The sequence below is a fragment of the Muntiacus reevesi genome, chromosome 3, assembly GCF_963930625.1.
Source record: "Muntiacus reevesi chromosome 3, mMunRee1.1, whole genome shotgun sequence".
Classification (NCBI taxonomy): Eukaryota; Metazoa; Chordata; class Mammalia; order Artiodactyla; family Cervidae; genus Muntiacus; species Muntiacus reevesi.
Window position 1 is genome coordinate 262,704,907 of NC_089251.1, and position 17,929 is coordinate 262,722,835.

The 17,929-nt window shown below is 36.0% G+C and overlaps 1 protein-coding gene across 5 annotated transcripts in view; it reads left to right on the top strand.

Moving 5' to 3' along the window:
- Window positions 1-17,929, top strand: part of PMS1 (PMS1 homolog 1, mismatch repair system component) — a 106,511-nt gene that overhangs the window by 61,953 nt on the left and 26,629 nt on the right. For all 5 annotated transcript variants that reach the window (XR_010662519.1, XM_065931919.1, XM_065931922.1 and 2 more), the window contains exon 6: window positions 16,340-16,456. Coding sequence is in view for 4 of the 5 variants with exons in the window: in XM_065931919.1 (XP_065787991.1) it covers window positions 16,340-16,456 (117 nt within the window). In the remaining variant the exon portion in view is untranslated. The remainder of the gene's footprint in view (window positions 1-16,339; window positions 16,457-17,929) is intronic.

Here is a 17,929-nt window from a genome sequence, read left to right on the forward strand (position 1 = left end):
CTATAAGCAGAGACCTTAGTTAGGAAGCTATACAAAAATCCAGACACTATGTGGCTGAATTAGGATAAACAGATTGGGCATGGAAAACAAAGAGGGTGATCACTATTGTAAGGAAGAATCCATGAGACTACACGTAAACAATGAAGAACAAAAAAGATTTGAGGATACCTGATCTATTTAGTGTAAGTCACTCAGTCATGTCCAACTCTTTGCGACCCCGTGGACTGTATCCCACCAGGCTCCTGTGTCCATGGGATTCTCCAGGCAAGAATACTGGAGTGGGTTGCCATTTCCTTCTCCAGGGGATCTTCCCAACCCAGGGATCGAACCCAGGTCTCCTGCATTGCAGGCAGACGCTTTATCATTTGAGCCACCAGGTAAACCCCGATTTATTTAACTTATATGCCTAGGAAAATGGTAATATTACATCCCTGTTTTATTCCTGAATGGGTGCATCTGTCTTTCTTCTCCAATATGTAGCACCTTCATGAATTCCCTGGTGGCTCAGAAGGTAAAGAATCTGCCTGCAATGCAAGAGACCTGGGTGTGATCCCTGGGTTAGGAAGATACCCTGGAGAAGGGAATGGCTACCCACTCCAGTATTCTTAGCTAGAGACTTCCATAGACAGAGGAGCCTGGTGGGCTACAGTCCATGTGGTTGTAAAGAGTTGGACACGACTGAGTGACAATGCATTCATGAATTACTCTGGCATAATTTTGATTTCTCTCCAGAAAGAACCTAATAGAATCAAGCAAAACTTTGGAAGTGAAGTTATTTGTTACCTCGTCAACAAAGTTTTTGTTGACTGGTCTGTTAAGAAAGAAAAGCTGATCAACTCCAGACTGGATATTATTCGTTAGCTTTAAAACTTGTTGCTTGTTTTTTAAATAAAAGGACAGAATTAGAAAAATAAAGAACCACAAGGTAATTGTTGGGATGTTTGCCTGAACAGGATGTATGGGAAAATAAATGCCATCAACTAAGCACCAGGGAACCAGCTGATTGTAGGAGTGTTGGCAGCTCAGAATCTGTTGGTTTGCTCTTCTTTTTTCTTTTTTTCAGTATTATTGTATTAAGAACACTTAACATGAGATCTACACACTTAACAAATTTTTAAGTGTACAATATAGTATTGTTGAGTAGAGGTATGATGTATAGCAGGTCTCTGGAACTTAAGAACCCTAACTGACACTTTATGCCTATTTGTTAGTAGCTTCTAATTTTTTCCTACCCCTAGTCCTTGTTAACCACCATTCGATTTTTTGATGCTATGAATTTGTCCATTTTAGATGCCTCATATATATGGAATCATGCAGTATTTGTCTTTCTGTGACTAGTTTATTTCACTTGACATAATGGTCCTCATGATTCATCTATGTTGTCACATGTTGTAGAATGACCTTTTTTGAGGCTGAATAGTATTTCATAGTATGTGTATAATACATTTTCTTTATCCATTCATCCATCAGTGAACACTTAGGGGCTTTCCACATCTTGGCCATTGTAAATAGTGCTGCAGTGAACATGGGAATGCTAATATCTCTTTGAGAGTTTGCCTTCAAATCTTTTGGAAAATACCCAGATATTGGATATCTAAGTCATATGATATTTATATTTTTAATATTTGGGAGTATCTCCATACTGTTTCCCATATCTGACTTCCATATCAGCTGCACCATTTTGCATCTCCACAAACAGTATACAAGGGTTCCAGTTTCTCCACCAATATTCTTACCAATATTTGTTGTCTTTTCCTTTGTTGTTTTTTTTTTTTTTGATAGTAGCTATCCTGACAGGTGTGAGGTGATACCTCTTTGTGCTTTTTGATTTGTATTTCACTGATGATCAGTGATATTGAGCATTTTTCATATACCTCTTGACCATTTGTATTTCTTCTTTGGAGAAATGTCTACTTAAATCTTTAGCCTGTTTTTTTGTTGGATTATTAGATTTTTTTGTTTTTGAGTTGTAGGATTACCTTGTATATTTTGGAAATTAATCATCAGGTGTATAGTTTGTAAATATTTTCTCCCATTTCATGAGTTGCCTTTTCACTTTGGTGATTGCTTCCTTTGTTGTGCAGGAGCTTCTTTATTTTATGTAATCCCACTTGACTATTTTTGCTTTTTGTTGCTTGTGCTTTTGGTGTAATATCCATGAAATCATTGTCAGGACGAGTGTCATAAAGCATTTCTTGTGTGTGCTTTTCTAGTTTTACAGTTTCAGGTGTTTATTTATGTCTTTAATCTGTTTTTAGTTGATTTTTATGTGTGGTGTGATATAAGGGCCGAACTTTTGCATGAGGATATCCAGTTTTCTCATCACTGTTTATTGAAGAAGCTCTCCTTTCCTCACTGTATTTTTGATACTTGTCAGACATCAGTTGACCTTATGTGCATGGATGTTTTACCAAGCTCTCTATTTTTTCTGTTGGTATTTATGTCTGTGTGTATGCTGCCATACTGTTTTGATTATTGTAACTTTTTAATATATTTCAGCCTCAGGACCTGTGATGCCTCTTAGCTTTTGTTCTTCTTTCTCAGGAATCATTTGACTATTCATGCTCTTTTATAGTTTCATATGAGTTTTAGAATTGTGTTTTTCTCCTTCTGTAAAAAATGCTGTTGGGATTTTTTAAAAAACAGGGATTGCATTAAATCTGTAGATCACTTTGAGTAGTATAGAAATTTTAACAATGTTAAGTTTTCAAATACATGAGCACAGAATGCCTTTCGATTTGCATCATCATACGGGTCTTTCATCTCATTAATTGAGCCTTTCTTGTAGGTTATCCAGTTTGTTGTCATATAATTGTTAATATTGTCTCATGATTATTTTTATTTCTGTGACATTAGTTGCAATCTCTCTTTAGTTTTGTTTATTTCTTTTTATGTTGTTTTTTCTATTTAATATCTTGTTTATTTTCCACACTAATGTTTATTTTTTTCCTTCTCCTATCTTTAGGCTTAGTTTGTTTTCATCTTTCTAGTTCTTTGAGGTATATAGTTAGGGTGTTTATAAGACATCTTTCTTTTTTAAAGTAAGTGTTTTTCTGCAATCTTCCCTCTTAGTACTGCTTTTGCTCCTTTAACTTTTGGTATGTTGTATTTTCATTTTACCTTGTCTTGAGGTATTTTATAACTTCCTTTTTTATTTTTCTTTAACCCAGTGGTTGTTCAAGAGTATGTTGTTTAATTTCCACATGTTGTGAATGTGTTTCTTTTTCTGTTGATTTTTAGTTTCATTGCATTGTGATCAGAAAACGTACTTAGTATGTTTCAACTTTTTAAAATTTTTAAGACTTGTTTTGTGACCTAACATATGATCTATGCTGGAGAAAATCCTCTTGAGCTTGGGAAGAATGTGTATTCTGCTGCTGTTGGTTTGAATGTTCTCCATATATCTGTTAGGTCCATTTGATCTGTATTGTTGTTCAGATCCTTTGTTTCCTTACTGATTTTCTGTCTGAATTTTCTGTTATTGGTCTTGATCTGAAAAAAGAAAAACTAGAGAAGCATGTAGAGGATAGAGTTGCATTGTGGAAGAGATGATTTGGATCACTTCCTTTAGAACACATTAGGGAGAAGAAAGAGTCGGTTTGGAGAGAAAAAGTCTCTTGAAAAACAAAATGTAATAGGAAGGTGTTCTATTCAGTGCAAATAAAGAGGAAAAGCTGAAATTAAATATCATATAAAGCAGTACCAGCTTGACTTGCAAATAATCTTTTCTGTATGGTTGAATATGGGAGGATGTAATGATTGCCTCAGAGATTCAATATTAGAGCTGATCAGATGGGACTTACCGTAGTGGTCCAGTGGCGAGGACTCTGTGCTCCCAATGCAGGGGGCCTGGGTTTTATCCCTGGTTGGGGAACTAGATCTCACATGCATAACTAAGACCCAACAGCCAAATAAATATATACATATTTAAAAGAGCTGATCAGAAAGACTGATCTGAAAGATTTTTGCAAACAGTATTAAGAATACAAGTAATCTGAAAGCTGTTATTAAACTCTGGTTGAACTCAAAAAGGATCTTCAGAATAGGTGGTTTTACAACTGGTTCTTGAGAAAGACTCAGTGGGCAAAAGCATTCAGAGCATGTGCAAGGTCAAGGAGTCATGAGAGATCAGAGAAAGCTGGTATAAGAAAGTAAGAGATGAGGCTGGAAAGGTTGAGTCTGAATTCTAAAGAATCTTGTGGACTTTACATGAGAATATGAACCTCTTGCCAGGTGGTGAATGGAAACAAAATAAGGACATGTGGGGGCTTCCTGGAGGTTCAGTGGTTACTACTTCGCCTTCCACTGCAGGAGCTGTGGATTCAGTCCCCTTTCAGGGAACTGGGATCCCACATGCCTCCTGGCTGAGACACCGAAACATGAATACAAACAATATTGTAACAAATTCAACAAAGACTTAAAAATGGTCCACATAAAAAATTTTTTTTAAACTTTAATGACATTTAGTAGGAGACTAACAGAAAATGATAATTCTTATGGCATTTGGAGAATGGACCAAATTATGTTTTGTAGTTGTATAACAGAAGAAGGTGGTTCAGTAGTCCAGGCGGTTGCCCAGAGTATGTATAAGAGGATATGGGCAAGAAAAACATTTCTACATTCTGATGTAGATAAGATTTGATTAGCAATTGGAAATATTATTTCTTGCTTTAAAGACTACAAAGAGTATCTACAATCTCCCTTTAAAAGTTATGCAAAAATTAAATTACATTTTCAAGTTTTTGCTTAAATTTTTGACTTTTTTTTTACCTGAGTCAGAAAGTATGAAATAGGTAGAATGAAAAAATATTATGCATACTGTATTCCAAAACATGAATATAAAATAGACAATAAGCAGAGTTAAGTAGGGCATTAGAGATTTTACTTCTTTTTCTTAAAGGGGGAGGGAGTGGTCTTTATTTTTTTTTTTTTGGTTGTACCATGGGTTTGTGGGATCTTAGTTCCCTGATCAGGGTTGAACTTGGGCCCCCTCATTGAAAGCACCAAGTCCTAACCACTGGACTGCCAGGGAATTCCTGCATAAGAGGCTTTAAATTTTGAATGTTCTGAATAAATTTTATCAATTTTGAACTCTGGGCTACTTAGTAAGAATCAAATTATATTAATGCTTATTATGTTAATAGAATGTGATATTCTTTTAACAATAGTATTGGTATTATGATGGAATAATGTTAATTTTACACCAAACTCAAAACATTCAGCAATAAAGTTTCTATAAGCTTCAATAGCTAATGTTGTTATATTGCCAGTATAAAAAGACTCTTTTCTTATATTGTGTTTTTGCCCCTGTTCTTTTTTGAACCATTTAGTGCAAATACATGTCCAAGAGTAGGTAGCAATGTATGCAGATCCAATTACATTAACTAGTAAGACCGTGGAAGTAGTTAATACTTCTGACTTTTAGAAGATTGAAGCATGAACTTCTTAGTACATCTCTGCAAATAATTCGCATGAAAAGTTTGGTTTCACACTTCACCAATATATATACTTTGATTTCATATTTTAGGAGTCACCTTTGCTCAGGCAGTCTTATTAGCATTACAGGTTTTGGTTAATTGTGCATTATCTTTGTGTAACCTGCTTTTTTCCATTATCACAAATTGCTTTTGCAGTTGAGCTTTACTAATTAAATACTGAATAGTCTCATCTAGCTTCAGATAGTGTAGAAGTAGAAGCAGCAGTAAGTTATATTTGGGCAACTTCAATAAATTACATGGTATGCATGTAATAATATATTTTTATTGAGGTGATTTTGCTCTGTCATCATACTGACTAGAGTCAGATTCTTACTTGGCACATTCAGATGCTCCAACTTTGTGTGACCTAGATAGAAAACATATGGGGGTATGTGTGTGTATTTTTAGCACATGTTAAGCTATCAGCCTAATGGCAGAATATATGAAAAACTTCAGGAAATGAACAGATTTATATTTTAGAAAATAATACAGGATTCGTGAAATGGTGGGGAAAGCAAACTATAAAAACTACTTGCTGTAAAAAATGTAGCATTTTAAAATTCTGTTATTTTCTATATCCTTAGCTTTTAATCACTACCTTTTATTGTTTAGTTCTTTAATAATAGGTCCCATTTTTTAAATGAATCTTAATTGCCTAAGTAATAGTGAAAGTTTAATTTATTGGCAGACTTCTTTATTGTTAGCCTAACTATAAATAGTTAGAAAGTGCTTCTTAATCAGCCTGCTTCATCTGATGCAATAATTGCCCAGTGTGAAATAATGCTCTGGAACTACTAGCAATATTTACTTAAATTTTTTTTTTTTCAACATTCAGTGGTTCTCATGTTTCATAGCTTGTTTAGGACCCATTTCCTCAAGTGATCATTTTACAATTCTGTATACTAACTTCTTAGTTGGTCAGGCAGTAAGTTGTGCATTAGCATCTTTGCATTAATCAGTAGCTAAGATTTATATCTGAGGCGTCACTAATACAAACCAAAATACATAAAATGTTTCCATTAGAAATATCACAGCTTTTATAGCTGTATTAAGTACAGGAATTTGAAAACGTTAGTTTTCTTGAAATATTTTCATATCTACTCATTTTAAATACATTCTGTATGTATGTATGAATCACAGAGCTAGCATAGCTTTAAAGAGATAAATTTTCTGTGAATAAGTTTTTATTGCTCAACTACTCTTTGTTAAAAATAACTTGTGATATAGAAAGTGTGAAGAAGATGACATTTAATTTCTACGCAGTTGCAGATTACAGAATCTTAACCTACTTTCCCTTCTTTTACATTGTCCTTAAATCAGCAGCTGCTGGCTGTCTTAAAATAATAGCCATAATAGCAAAAGCCAACACCTCTTTGTTTTTTTTACACTGACACACACATAAACCCACACACAAACACAAAGATGTGTGGAGCAAATGAAAAGATTACAGTCTGGCAGTTTCTCACAAAATAAACAGAGTTGCCACTTTACCTAGCTATTTCACTCCTAGCTATATACACAAGAAAAATGTATGTGACACAAAAACATGTACACGAATGTTTATAGCAGCATCTTTCGTAATAGTCAAAAAGTGGGAGTAACCCACATGTCCATAGTAAGAGGCAATAATATTTCAAATGTGTGTCCATATAGGGGAATATTATTTAGCCATTAAAAAGGAATGAAATCCTGATAAATGTCCAGGACCAGCCAGCTTCACAGATGAATTTTAACAAACATTTAAAGGAGAATTAACACTTATCCTTCTCAAACTATCCCCAATAATGGAAGAAGGAATGCTTGCAAACTCATTCTACAAGACCAACCTCACTCTAGTACCAAAACCAGACAAAAGCACTAGAAAAAGAAGAAAATTACAGGTTAGTATCACTGATGAACATAGATGCAAAAATCCTCAATGAAATATTAGCAAGCCAAATTTAGCAATATGTTAAATGGATCATACACCATGATCAGATGTAATTTATCTCAGAGGTGCAAGAATGATTCAGTATCCATGCTTCAATCAGTGTGATATACCACATTAACAAATTGAAGGATAAAATTATATGATCATCTCAACTCAACAGGTGCAAAAAAAGCTATTCACAAAATTCAACATTCAAGTATGATATAAAAAAAACTCTCAACAAAGTAGATACAGAGAGAATGTACCTCACCTTGATAAAGGCCATTTATAACAATCTCATAGCTAGTATCATACTCAAAGGTGAAAGTCTGACAGATTTTCCTCTAAGATCAGGAACAGGACAAGATTGCCCACTCTTACCACTTTTATTCAACATAGGATTGTAAGGCTTAGCCACAGCAGTTAGATAAGAAAAAGAATCCAAATTGGAAAGAAATAAAACTTTCACTCTTTGTGTATGATATGATACTATATATAGAAAATCCTAAAGATGCCCCCAGGAAACTACTAAAACTAATAAATAAATTCAGTGAAATTGTAATTTGCAAAATTCACTTTCATAAATCTGTTGCATATCTATACATTCACAGTGAACTATCAGAAAGGGAAATTAAGAAAGCTACCCCATTTACAATTGCATCAAAAAGAATAGAATGCCCAGAAAGAAATCTAACCAAGGACGTAATAAAAACCTGTACTCAGAAAACTATAAGATACTGATGATAGAAATTGAAGACTGCACAAACAATGGAAAGATAAAACATGCTCATGGATTGGAAGAATCAATATTTTTAAATGACCAGACTTCTCAAAGCAGTTTATGAATCAGTGCAATCCCTATCAAAATACCAATGGCATTTTTCACAGAACTAGAAGAAATAATTCTAAAATCTGTGTGGAAACACAGAAGACAAAATAACCAAAACAGTCTTAACCAAAACAGCTTAAGAAGAACAAAGCTGGAGTTATCATGCTCCTTGATTTTACGCTATACTACAGAGCTGCAGTAATCAAAGCAATATGATGTTGGCATGAAACCAGACACAAAGATCATTAGATCTTGGTAGAGAATAGAGTCCAGAAATGAACCCATAAGTATATGGCCAATTGTTCTACAACAAAGGAAATAATATACAGGGAAAAGATAGTCTCTTTAGTATATGATGTTGGAAAAACTGGACAGCTACTTGCAAAAGAATCAACTGGACTACTTTTTCACACAATTTACAGAAATAAACTCAAAATGAATAAGACTTACATGTAAGATTTGAAACCATAAAACTCCTAGAAGAAAACATAGGCAGCACACTCATTGGTCTGAGCAATAATATTTTTTTGGATCTCTTTCTTCACTCAAGAAAACAAAAGCAAAAATAAAGTAATGGGACTACACTAAAAAGCTTTGCACAGCGAGGGAAGCTATCAACAAAATGAAAAGACTTCCGATCAAATGGAAAAAGGTATTTGTCAACAGTATATCCCATAAGGTACTTAATATCCAAAATATACAAAGAACTCAGTATCAGAAACATATAACTTGATTTCAAAATGGCAGAAGGCCTGAGTAGATGTTTTTCCAAAGAAGACATAGATGACCAACAGACACCTGAAAAGATGCTGAAAATCACCATTCATCAGGGAAATGCAAACCAAAACCACAATGAGATATCACCTCACATCCGTCAGAAAGACTATCATCAAAAAGCAACAAATGACAGTGCTGGGGAGGGTGTGGAGAAAAGGGAAAGTTCAGGCACTGCCTTTGGGAATGTAAATTGGTACAGCCACTAAGGAACACAGCATGGAACTTTCTCAAAAAATTAAAAATATAACTATCACTTCACTTATTCCACTTCTGAGTATTTTTCCAAACAAAACACTAACTTGACAAAATATATGGGGCTTCCCTGGTGACTCAGAGGTTAAAGTGTCTGCCTACAATGCGGGAGACCCGGGTTCGATCCCTGGGTTGGGAAGATCCCCTGGAGAAGGATATGGTAACCCATTCCAGTATTCTTGCCTGGAGAATCCCATGGACGAAGGAGCCTGGTAGGCTAGACAAAATATATACACCCCTTTGTTCATTGCAGCACTATTTACAATAATCAAGATATGGAAGGGCCCTAAATGTCCATTGACAGATAAAAGGATAAAGAAGATGTAGTATATATACATGTTGGAATACTACTCAGTCATGAGGAAAGAATGAAACCTTACCATTTGCAACTATATAGATGGATATAGAGGGTTTTATGCTAAAAGAAATAAAAGTGCAAAAGAGAAACTTATGATTTCACTTAAATGCAGAGCCTGTAAAACAAAAGACCACACATAATAAGCCAGAAGACTCATGGAGAACCAATAGGTGATTACCAGAGGGGAGGTGGTGGTGGGATGAAAATAAAAGGAGACAAAACCAAGAATAGTGACTGTGTAAGCTAAATAATGCTAATTAACTTGGTTGATTCACACTGAGTTACAGAATTTGTTGACTTTGTTATTTCTTTAGATCATATAATATTAACTATGCTAGCTTCTTCCCTGACTATAATAAACTCAAAATTAAATTCATATATTTTATATTTTATCCTTTTATGCAAATTAAATTCTATCATTACTACAAGATACTCCTGAGACAATCTGTAAGGTCTTCAGCATTGTGGTCTTTAGCTAAATAAAACTGGATTTTAAAAAAAGAATGAATTGCTGATACAACGATAAAACTTGAAAAAGTTATGCTAAGTGAAGAAACCATTCTTTCATAAACAACTGTGTATTGTATGACTCCATTTATATTAAATACCCAAAATAGGCAAATTTATAGAGACAGATTAGTGATGGTCTCAGGCGAAGTGCAGAGACATGCGGAATGATTGCTAATGGGTACAAGGTTTCCTTTTGCATTGGTAAAATTGTTCTAAAAAATTAGATTGTGGTGATTTAGTTGCACAACTGTAAATATACTAAAAACCACTGAATTGTATACTTAAATTGTATCGTGTGTTAATTCTATTGTAATGAAACTTATTTTAAAGAAAAGAAAGAAAAGCAAAGGCTGCTTTGGCTTTCCTAAAGTAATAGACATCCATGTAGTGGTATGACAACCAGCAGTCTTTAAAACCGAAGAGCTAGTTTTCCACGCCATTAGGATTACTTTAGAAAAATGTATTCATTTGCTCACTCCTTCAGCAAATTGCTTATTGGACCCATCTAAGTACTTGACACTGTTTTTGGTACTACAGATTCAGTCACATTCCCGATTCTTCTTCCTCTTCATATATAGTGAGTCAGCAAATCACATCAAGTCTGTTTCACTTCCTTTAGTCTTATCTCTGTTGTCTTTTACTCTTAGCAGTATGCTTCGTTCTCTTACCCGGTCCAGTATTTCTTAGCCTCGGTGTTAATATTAGTAGATTACTAAAGTTTGCACATGTTTTATCTTTTAAAAAATTAGAGAAGTAATCTTGTAAATGTTGCTTTTACTGATTTGCATTCCGTTGAATTTTTGTGAGTGGAAGCAGCACTGTTATATCTAGTGTGCCAGAAATAGCACACCATCTTCAGTGCTTCTGAGAATATTTTGTGACTCTGAACCTCATCCATTTTGTATGGGCTCAGTAAAATTTGAGATTCTCTGAGTTGGAATATTACAGTCACATTTTTTAATCCATATTGCTTTAGTTTAAGATCTCACTAAATCACTCTTGCCAAAGATCTTTCTTGTTTTGTAACTGAAATATATTTGACATGAAACTGTAATTTAAGGTGTATAACATGTTGACTTAATACATTTATATTATAGTATGATTGCCATTGTAGCAGTAATTGCATCTCTATCACATTAATTTTTCTTTTTAGTGGTTGGAGTAATTAGGTTTATTAGTCTGTCAGCACATTTGAGCATTATAACGCAATATTGTTGTCTGTATTCACTATACTGTACATTAAATCAGTAGGACTTATTTACTACTCATTGCAAGTCTGTACTCTTAAATAATATCTGTCCTATCCCCCTAACTCTTATGCCCTGGTAACTACCAATTTTACTTTGTTTCTATGAGTTTATTATTAGATTCTACATAGGAGTGATCAGTTCAGTTCAGTTGCTCAGTCGAGTCCAACTCTTTGTGACCCCTTGGACTGCAGCATGCCAGGCTCCCCTGTCCATCACCAACTCCCAGAGCTTGCTCAAACTTATGTCCATCGAGTCAATGGACATAATTGACTCTTTCAATTCATAATTCTATCTTTCCCAGCATCAGAGTCTTTTCCAGTGAGTCAATTCTTCACATCAGGTGACCAAAGTATTGAAGCTTCAGCTTCAGCATCAGTCCTTCCAGTGAATATTCAGGACTGATTTCCTTTAGGATTGATTGGTTGGATATCCTTGCAGTCCAAGGGACTCTCAAGAGTCTTCTCCAACACCACAGTTCAAAAGCATGAATTCTTTGGCATTCAGCTTTCTTTAAAGTCCAGCTCTCACATCGATACATGACTACTAGAAAAACCATAGCTTTGACTAGACAGACCTTTGTCAGCAAAGTAATGTCTCTGCTTTTTAATATGCTGTCTATGTTGGTCATAGCTTTTCTTCCAAGGAGCAGGCATCTTTTAATTTCATGGCTTCTGTTACCATCTGCAGTGATTCTGGAGCCTAAGAAAATGAAGTCTGTCACTGTGTCCATTGTTTCCCATCTATTTGCCTTGAAGTGTTGGGACTGGATGCCATGATGTTAGCTTTTTGTTGAGTTTTAAGCCAACTTTTTCACTCTCCTCTTTCACTTTCATCAAGAGACTCTTTAGTTCTTCTTTACTTTCTGCCATAAGGTGGTGTCATCTGCACATCAGGTTATTAATATTTCTCCTGCAATCTTGATTCCAGCTTGTGCTTCATTCATTTAGCCTGGCATTTCGCACGATGTATTCTGTATATAAGTTAAATAAGCAGGGTGACAATATACAGTCTTGACATACTCCTTTCCCAGTTTGCAACTAATCTGTTGTTCCATGTCTGGTTTTTACTGCTGCTTATTAGTAATATCACACAATATTTGTTTTTGTCTCTCTTGTCTCACTTAACAAAGTCCTCAAGGTCCAAAGATCTCTTTCTAACATCCATATCTGACCCATTTTTCCCAAGTAGGTTTGTCCGTTGATTCTACACTGTGGATAAAAGAAACTGTAACGTTTTTTCTTTGCCTGATGTGCTAGGTCATTCATGATCTTGTTCTTGTCTGTCTGATATCGGTCTGGCTTCATCTCCAGCAAGGCATGTCTCCATGCCTTCGTGCCTGTGCATGTGCTCTCCTACCCATCACAAATGCCCTTCCTGTAATTTGTGGGTGTCAGACTCCTCTCAGGTCTCACCACACACACAGCTGTTCTGTGAAGTACACTTAGGTTTCATCTACAATGTTCCCACTATATTTTGTATTTGCAGTTTTCATAATGCATTATAAGTATTTTAATACCTCATTCTCCTTTGTATTTTTAGCTCCTTGAAAGCTTGGACTTTGTCCTCCTACCTTTGTATTCCCAGCTTTTAGGATTACCAGGAATCTAATACAAAGTAGATGTTTAATAAATATTTGCTGAATAAATTTAGAAGTTTCTCCAAAATTTTAATTTAACCAGAGCATTTATATATTATATGATGAAATTAAAGATTAAAAATACTTATATGACAGCCTATGTTTCCTGGAGCAGTTCCAATTTGAAGGAGTCTAGGTTCTTGAAGTGTTAATGTAGTTACCAAGACATACTTGATGCTTTTGAACTGTGGTGTTGGAGAACACTCTTAAGAGTCCCTTGAGATCCAACCAGTCCATCTTAAAGGAGATCAGTCCTGGCGGTTCATTGGAAGGACTGATGCTGAAGCTGAAACTCCAGTACTTTGGCCACCTGATGCAAAGAGCTGACTCATTGCAAAAGCCCCTGATGCTGGGAAAGATTGAGGGCAGGAGGAGAAGGGGACGACAGAGGATGAGATGGCTGGATGGCATCACTGACTCAATGGACATGGGTTTGGGTGGACTCTGGGAGTTGGTGATGGACAGGGAGGCCTGGCGTGCTGTGGTTCATGGGGCTGCAAAGAGTCGGACACGACTGAGCAACTGAACTGAACTGAGCTGAAGCTATGTGTTAATTTTAAAATTTTTAGCAACTCATTTTCCTATTTGATTTCATGTACTTTTAAAAAATTTTCTAATTAAAGTCTTTTCTTCTAATTCAGATCACTTTCAAAACAATAGATAATGAAAAATTGGCATATACAACAGAAAAATACCTAAATTTTAGTTCTGTCATTTTACTGTGCACTTTGGGTCAAATAACTGCACATCTGTATTTATATGAATATTAATTGAAATTTAGAAATCCTTAAGTGTAAGGATTATCAATAATCTTATCAATAATAAGATTAGGGTTGGTACTGACAGACTATAACTCTCAAAAATATTCTGACTCTAGGATGCTGTGAGAGTAGCTCCCAGTCTTTTTAGACTTCTGTTATTCTGGTTTGATTTCTTTGATATGGAGACCCTGCTTTTACTCCTTGTCCTTCTTCTAACAGTAGATTATTTATTTAACTTTAAATGAATTTTTAAAGTAATTTTGAGAATGCATTAGTACTCTCAAGAAACTGGAGATTTCATAACATATCACATATTCATACATGAAAATGCATTTGTCAAAGACATTATTTGAGAATTCCCAATTAGGATCTGGAGTTGGCTCTAACTTATTGCTGTCTTTGATTGGTGAGCAAAGAGATATTGGCAAAATAAAAGTTTGGAGCCAGAAATGTTAGATGTAAATCATGAGTCTTTGGGTAAATAACTCTTTGAGCCTTAGTTTCCTCATCTGCAAAATGAAATATTAATGCCTGCCTGAAATGGTTGTGAAAATTAACGGTTTCTGTGATGGTAGTTAGTGCCTACTAAGTAAATTTTTCATAAATTGTAACTCCTACTTGCTTAGTATTAATAAAACCCTAGGAATAGATAAAAGGGTTTCCTGTTACACTAATTATTGGATAATTTGTCTTCTTGAGCAATTGTTACACTGTTTTCCCAAGGAGATTGGTCTTTGAGATTCTAAAAACAAGTGTGTTACAGACGTACAGATCAAGAAGCAGAGTCAGGGACTGTTGTCATCTTGTCCTTTTCTACTATCTCCTGACATACCAGTTAAAGAACAACGTAAATTCATTTGCTTCCCCTTTCATTTTATTATGTATAATATTGTTAGTATTTTTTCCTGCCTACATAGTTTCCTGGTTATGTTAAGGAATTCATTTGGCTAGGATCCTTTGATCTAGCCTGTCAGAGTGTCTCTCTTTTAAACTTTCTCCACAATCAGATCATTAAATCAGTGTCATTTTACAAATAACCTTTTGTGACAAATAACAAATAACCTTTCTACATTACAAAAAAAAAAAAAAGGAGATTGAACAAAGGAGAACGTCCTCAATCCCCTCTGATTCTACGAGCCTGCTTGTGTGACAGGTTTTCCCTCACTGCTTTCTATTCATGTGTGTCCTCAAGAGCTTTCCTTGTCCACCTGCCTCCAGTTATTATCATCCACTTTAGAGCCAAACTTCTAGAAGAGCTGTCCCTGTCATGTGTTTTCCCTATAGTCACTATCCAGTAGCTGAGATTTGGCCTCCTCCTCTCTCCTTCTCCAGAACTGCTTTCCCTGCTGGTTACTAAACCCTTGGCCATGTCTTCCCTTGTGGTGAGCAGGGGGGCTGCTTCCTCGTTTTGGCACACGGGCTTCTCATCGTGGCGGCTTCTCTCGTTGCAAGAGTGCGGGCTCCAGGGCACCGGCTTCATTCATCGTGGCACATGGGCTCCTTAGTCCTAGTGCATGGCTTTGTTGCTCTGCTGCCTGTGGGATATTCGTGAATCAGGGATCAACCTGTGTTTCCCGCATTGACAGGCAGATGGTTTATCACTGAGCTACCAGGGAAGCCCTACTTCTTCCTAAAGAAAACTCCCTTGGTCGGTACACCATATTGTCCCGACGCTCCTTGCCTCTGTGGTCAATGCTTTCTAGTCTCCTCCTCTTCCCCCCGCCTGACTCTTGAATGTTGGTGTTTTCTCCTAAGCCCTTCACACGTTTTCTTTAGGATTTAAGACTCCTAAGTGAATATTTGTTGAATGAATGTGTCTATATATTGATGGTTTCTCAAGAGATTTGACTATAACTGAACCTCATTAACTGAAAACATGTCAGTATGTTACGACATGCACATCACAGCCACACTTTTGTGCTGTCTCTCTGGGCCATGATTCTCTTAAGCTATCCTACTACATGCTTGTAGTGAAAAAAATACAAGTCCATTATTCAGCCTTTCTGTCTGTGAGGTTTAGTTAGCTTTTTTAAAGTTCTCTGTATATAAATGGTAATTTTGAAAAGCATGCATTACCCTAAATTCTTATACCAGGTTAACTGTTTACAGAAATTTTATAGCATTGATGTCCATCCTCAATAAAACAATAATGTTTACTTGAAGTAGCAATTTAATTTAAATACACTCTGCAATATATATTCTGTTGAAGTTTAGGATTAGAAGGGGGGAGAAAATTAATATTTAATGAAATTGTTTCATGCCAGGCTATGGTCTGTGTGTTTACCTACATCGTATATTTTCATCTTCCAACACTCTGGGAGATAAGTATTCTTAGTCATCTCATACAGAAAACAAAATTGAGGTTAAGGTAAGTTAAAATAGATTCTACACTGCAGGATATACAGCTACTGAAACTTGGAACCAGACTTCTCTCAAACTTTATAGCCTATAGATACCTTATAAATGATGCAGAAAATATAAACTAGGGATGAATGCTAAATACAGAAATAAATTGTGTAAGTACTTGAGTTTACTCAGTCCAAGTTGTACTAAAAGTTATCTGTGTCGTTTTGTCCCTAGGCAATTATTTGGCAGAAAACTAGAGTATCAGATCATAAAATGGCTCTCATGTCTGTTCTGGGGACTGCTGTTATGGGCAATATGGAATCCTTTCAGTACCACTGTGAAGAATCTCAGGTATACAACAAAGATGTTCTTTAATTTACCACTGCAGCTGTTTAATTTCCTTTTTGTCGGGTTGAGGTAGCAAGAAGTGTGTCTTTAAAAATTTTAATGACAAAGGATGTATAAGCTCATATTAAATCTCTTTTCCCTGCCCTACTTCCTGTTTTTATCTCTTCTGTTTATTGTTTTTAATTTTAAGTATCATGGTTACATTAATTGTTTAAGTGATTTTCAATTTAGAATCTTCATGTCTTTGCTTTCCTCAATGAAAGGAGTTGAGCCCTCTTACCTTTGTTTTCCCTTTCCCACCTTTTATCCCAACTTTATTTTCTTGATCTGTCAGCTCTAGAGAGTCTTCTTGAGTCCCTGTGATACTGGATGAGGTTATCAACACTCCCAGTCTTACGTGTTCTCTTCAGTCATGCCAGCCCCACTTCTGTGTTATCTAGCTTCATAACCTGTTTCTTACGTAACCATCTTTTATTTGAAGATTCATTTTAAAAGTTGAAAACTTATATGGAGTATACATTATTATGATTTCTTTTCTATAATTTGTTGCAGTCTCTAGGTTACTAGTTCCCCTCCTATTCTCTTTTACAATATTGAGCTCTTAATAATTATCATTTTATTAGTGTCTTGGATGGAGCTTGTGCTCAATTAATGTATTAAGAATTCTCTCTGCCTAAGGAAAGTAGCCATGATCTGACTTGGGTTCTGTTTTTCAGAGCCCCTTAATAGCTGTTTAATAGCTTAGACACTAGTGCCACTTTGGCCTGGCCCTCTGGGCTGACTGGGGACGGTAAGGGTACTGCCTAGATTTTGCTGGGCCCTCTGGTCGCCCTTGCTGGTGACCCGGGAAGCTGTGACAGGAGAGTCGGGCGTGCTGTGTTGTGCTCAGGGAGTCTGCCGGTCACAGTTTGGTCTGAAAACCAGCAGCATCAGCGTTGCTTGGGAGCTTGTTAGTTTGACAGGCTGAGTTGGGGACAGAGGTCTTTACTTTGGTAAAGGAGTACAAGAGGAGCTATTGGACAGCAGCACGGAAGTGAGCTGGGATATTTTATCAAGTTTTGAATGTGGTAAGGTTAAGAAAATTTGTGTGAGCATTTGGAGAGGAAAGAAATAAAGGCCGTACATGTGTGTCTTAGCATCACTGATGTATGTTGTATAGATGGGAATGAAATTACCCGGATGGAATAGAGAGCAAGAAAAGGGGGTCTGATGATGAGACTGAGGGAGACTATCACCCGTATAGGCTGTAAGCAAAGGGGGAGGAAGTCCCACTAAAGAGGAAGTTTCAGAGAGGAAGCAGAAAATCCAAAAGAGAAGGCTGAAACAGTGTCATGCTTCCAAAGGAGAGAGTTCCCATTGGTGTCAGGGTCTGCAGAGAGTCAGGTAGACACTTAAGTGTCTGTTGGAGTTGGTCATTGAGGTAGAAGCTAGAGGATAGAAGGCTGGAGATGAAGGGAGGGAGAGAAGGGTTCATAG